At 34.6% G+C, this 4,606-nt stretch overlaps 1 protein-coding gene across 1 annotated transcript in view; it reads right to left on the minus strand.

Moving 5' to 3' along the window:
- Nucleotides 1-605: 605 nt before the first annotated feature.
- LOC109534582 (polyphosphoinositide phosphatase) overlaps nt 606-4,606 on the minus strand; it is a gene marked incomplete in the record, with an annotated part of 5,396 nt that continues 1,395 nt past the window's right edge. The window contains 10 exon segments of the mRNA XM_048662003.1: nt 606-1,108; nt 1,208-1,393; nt 1,534-1,746; nt 2,234-2,750; nt 2,802-3,296; nt 3,487-3,650; nt 3,730-3,844; nt 3,905-4,146; nt 4,206-4,413; nt 4,476-4,606. Coding sequence (XP_048517960.1) covers nt 868-1,108; nt 1,208-1,393; nt 1,534-1,746; nt 2,234-2,750; nt 2,802-3,296; nt 3,487-3,650; nt 3,730-3,844; nt 3,905-4,146; nt 4,206-4,413; nt 4,476-4,606 — 2,512 coding nt within the window.

The raw sequence follows: 4,606 nt of genomic DNA on the forward strand, positions 1-4,606 counted from the left end.
ATCGCTTTATTTGCATTTCTTTGCTATTTACTATATAAATTGATTTGTAAGAAACTTAAGAACAAATCGGAAAATAATCAAATTGAACTTAAAGAAACTTCAATTTTCAAATGAAATTACATCACTTTGATGATATAATTTCATCTAAGGCCGAAGGAGTTATGATATCCTATTTAGCCAACTTAACAAATTCACGATATTCTATTTCGCAGCCAAGCATAAGGAAATATCTAATTATGCTTACGAGGTACATAATGTTCTTTAGTTTCACAGATAGCATGTACACTCATCAGCATTAATTCAGTATATATTCTCACAAGCCTGTAATAACCAACAGTTGTATCTTGAAGCTGAAATCCATATCAATCGAAATAAAAATTGTTTTAAAAACTCCCTTTCCAAGAAAGTGATTTTAACTCACTCCAATTTTTTTGGGGTTTTGTATTCTGAAATATTGATAACAAATCGAACAGCGTTAATTCCTAAAGTGAAACCTGTTTGCCCACTTTAATAACTACATGTTGGGGGATTAAAGTACTACGGACCGCAAACTTTTTTTCATAATGTAAGGCTGCTCTTCGAAATATAAAGTCAAACACCCTGTATATTTCAAAAAGACTCCATATATTTATTCGACGAAAACTATTTTTAACAACATAATTTCAATCAACAATTTGCTTTCAACTTAACTACTTGATTATTGAGTTACTAGTACTAGTTAAATAGCAAACATTTGAGCATACCTTAGCAAAAGGTGTGCCTACTAATCTGGCACCCAAAGGAATGTGCACTCGAATAAAATCTCCATCACACCGAAGATATACATATCACATTTTACACGAGTTTCAATTCCACAAAAAAATAAAATTACTTTAAACTAGCATATTTTGCATACATAGCAATATCAGCCCTTTCAGGGATTTTAGGTCCATATTTACCAAGGGCTACATAATTCTGATAAATCTCAATAGACTTTTGGTTCACGATAGGTGGTTTGACTTCATAAGCATCGTCTTTCAAGAAGCAAGACACTGGCTTAATGCCCGTTTTATTGGATAAAAATGCACTATGTGCAGTGCCATTTGCTCTTTTTCCAGTCAAAACATATCTGAAACAACATGATTCAATGTTCAAACTTTTTACCCAATAAAATTATTAAAATTATAGATTTAGTTTTGTTTTAGCAACAAACTGATTAAATGCTTACTTTTTATATATCAAAATATCTTCACGAGAAGGTTTTTTAATTTGAAAACCATAAACCTCTTCTGTTGAAGGGAACAGATACTTAAATGTTATGGGCTCAGGAGTTGAATCCTTTGAAAAAGTATCACGTGTTGCATCTGAATTCAAACTATCTTCATCTCCTGATGAGTCCTCATCGCTACTTGAGCTGAATAATTAATCGTACTTACAATGGCTCACAGGTGTTGTATTATAAAGGATACGTAATCAAAAATAAATTTAAAAATATATATTACAAGGCATTACCGAGTATGTATATATGTAAGTATTATTAACTGTTATTTTTACCTTGTACTTGAGGCTGCTGAACTTGTAGAACTTTGGCCAGTTACAGAGGGATTTTTCGATGTATTTCCTTTTAGTAGAGTTTCCTCTCGCCTTTTATCAGGTCTTGCTCTTACAGCAAAAGGACTATAATTTACTGTGCAAATAGGCATAAAATCAACTGTACTACTTAGTTTAATAGCAAATACTTCGGATAGAACGTTAAACTCATTTGGCCTACAAAGTTAAATAGATGTGCAAGGTAAAATACCATAAACTGGGAAATGCTTTACCAAACTGAAAACTGGTCTAAAAATGTCCTTATGTTCAATAGCATAAACAAATCACGAATCAATCTCTTATTAAGCCATAATTAATATTGCATTTGTTCCGCCATATTATTTAATTAAAATTGTGTTTATATCAAGTGAAATGCGAAATAATTGAAAAATACGAACAAATCAATAACGTTTGTCTAATTGAAGAATTTGATGCAAGAAGGGAATATATGAAATTTAAAAAAATTATATTATTCTGCCTATAGGTAACAGAATATATTCTTTCACTTGGCTGCAAAACTGGTAATTGTGCTATGAATAGCTACCGAATTATAAGCGAGAAAGTAAGCCTTGAGTAACATTAAAATTTTTTTTTTTCCTCTCCCGTAAATGCTAATAAATGTTACTTATAGCCTTCTTGCATTAGGTTCTTCACTTACTATTACCTGTAAAAATCAACATAAGAGTCAATCATTTCCACGTCATTCGAGTGAACCTGCACTAATTCGAAACAGGCTTTAGTGACATCGTTGTATGCATAAGGGAGACAACCATAGACTCCAGGTTCCCACCATTGAGTTAACGACTTCAAGCTAAATATATTCGGCTTATGATGGAAATAATAATCGCTGGCGAATTCCCAAATCTGCGCTTGATTTTCCGAAGGTTTGAACAATCCCAGAAACAGATTAATGGCGTTTTGTTTTTCCGCATCAGAAAACGTATTACTGTAATATCGACTAAGAGTCTGCATTATATCGTTTCCCTGTGACGTCCAAGGAGCGGTTTTTCTGTAAGTTTTGATTCTGTGAACCAACTGCGAGCCTCCGTATTGCAATGCTAAAGTATCGCCGTGATCTTCGTACAAAGATTCTAACATTCGGACACAGTCCGTGTCGAATTCTAAGTTAGGAGTATCCAATACTCCCAGAGCGCAAAGTTGATAACCTAGCGCACACTTTCCTGCAAAAACAACAGCTCAAAACTGGATCGCAGACGCTCATACAATCAAACCTATTGCAAATTGGGCGGTATTCGTTCTATCCAAACAATCCACACAGTTTGTTCTGACAATCCCTGTTTGCCTACCGCTGACTTGCTTTTCAGTCTTCCCAATTACTGTGCTGGGTTTTTGCGTAAAATAGGTTCGCTGATTGTGAAAAATTCCCACTTTTGTTACGGCATTCTTCGCTATTCCTGCTAACTGCTCCATAACGTTCGAATTGCTCTTGTTCTTGCGCGCCATATCAAAGGTCTTGTAAACAATCTGATGTTCAACAGGTAGGAATTGATTCAAATATTTAACGGCAGTGCTTAACTCGTCGCTTAACATTGACTCCTGTGGTTTTCGTTCTCTTTTCTTAACCAAATTGAGAATCACTATTGGCGCGCCATATCTTTTCAGAAGCTCATTGAAATGAGCACCAGAGGTCTCGGCGAATGGATCATAAAAATCTATTGTAATTGCTGGTTTTCCTACCATTTTTCCCATATCCTGTTTCCAATGGCCTGAATGGTTTAAATAAATATTCATAATTTCGTGGTTCATTACCAAGGCTTCACGAAACACTTGTAATTTTAATCAAATCAAGCAGTAGGTAAATGTTAAAAGTTAGCTCATGTAGCTGAGCCAAAGAACGACATATAAATTCCGCTCATTTTGATTACTTAAAACCAACTCTAACAATATGTATATTACCTGGAATAGAGCCCCTCATTTGGACAAATGAAGTAAAATGGCCTGAATTTAAAGAGGACACTGCAGAGTCATACACGATTTGTTCTGTTTCCACCTCATTAGCCACATCTCCTTGAAAATTTGAGCCTCGTTTAAGAAATCTAGTTCCTGCATATTTGCTGGACCTGAAAATGCCTATAGGTCAAACAATTTAACATGCGAATAACTGACGAAGTAACCATAATAACATGACTACTATTATACCTTCTGGCTATTAGCGTTAAATATAACGGTCTTCCGAATACATTGATATTGCTCTGACTTACAAATCCGTGTGTAATGAAGAGAATCCAGTTTGGATGCAGATCAGCTTTCAATTCTACATAAAGAAAACGTATCTAATATGTTACTTGCGATATGTAATGTAAGCGATGAGTACCTTCATTTAGTAAATGTAAATTCCACACAAATTTCTTATGGGGATAGGTTCGAATGCCAAAATGTTGAGTCTCTTTACAATCGTTCGCACTGCCTTGGGAGATCACCGACTGTGTTAGGAGTTTAGTATAATCACCAGATTCGAGGTCAACTTGATTCGGTTCCAAATTGAGATCGCGGGCTACAAATTGCTTTGGTTCGGTTAAGTTGTGTTGTAAACTGTGCGTTAAATCGTAACTATAACTGAAATTAAGAACATCATTTATTACCTAGTTGATGATTTGAAAGAGTCAAATTACTACCTGAAATAAAAGTTGCTTGCCAAGTCGATACTTTGAAACATTTTTAAATATCGAGATTCGTCAGGATGATTTATTCTAACAGAATCGTGCGGGATATATATCATGATAGTGTCTTCAATTTTATACAAAGTGTGATGACCGATTACCGCTACCTTCCTGCGTTTTGTTATTAAAATTATGTAATATCCTTCTAAAAACTGGATGAAACCTAACAAATATAAGCATTTTAAGTTAGAGGCATTTTTCGCAAATAAGATAAAATTATCTCACCAACAATCCCGAACGCAGAAATATACCTGGTAATTCCACTGGCTCCAGCTTTACGATTTCCAGACTCAATCATGCTAACCAGGTCTCTTATTTCTTCGGCTGAATATTCCACTTTATCATCGTAAATATCT

Source organism: Dendroctonus ponderosae, unplaced genomic scaffold (assembly GCF_020466585.1).
Source record: "Dendroctonus ponderosae isolate FM_Combo_2020 unplaced genomic scaffold, Dpon_F_20191213v2 Dpon_F_20191213_1, whole genome shotgun sequence".
Taxonomy (NCBI): Eukaryota; Metazoa; Arthropoda; class Insecta; order Coleoptera; family Curculionidae; genus Dendroctonus; species Dendroctonus ponderosae.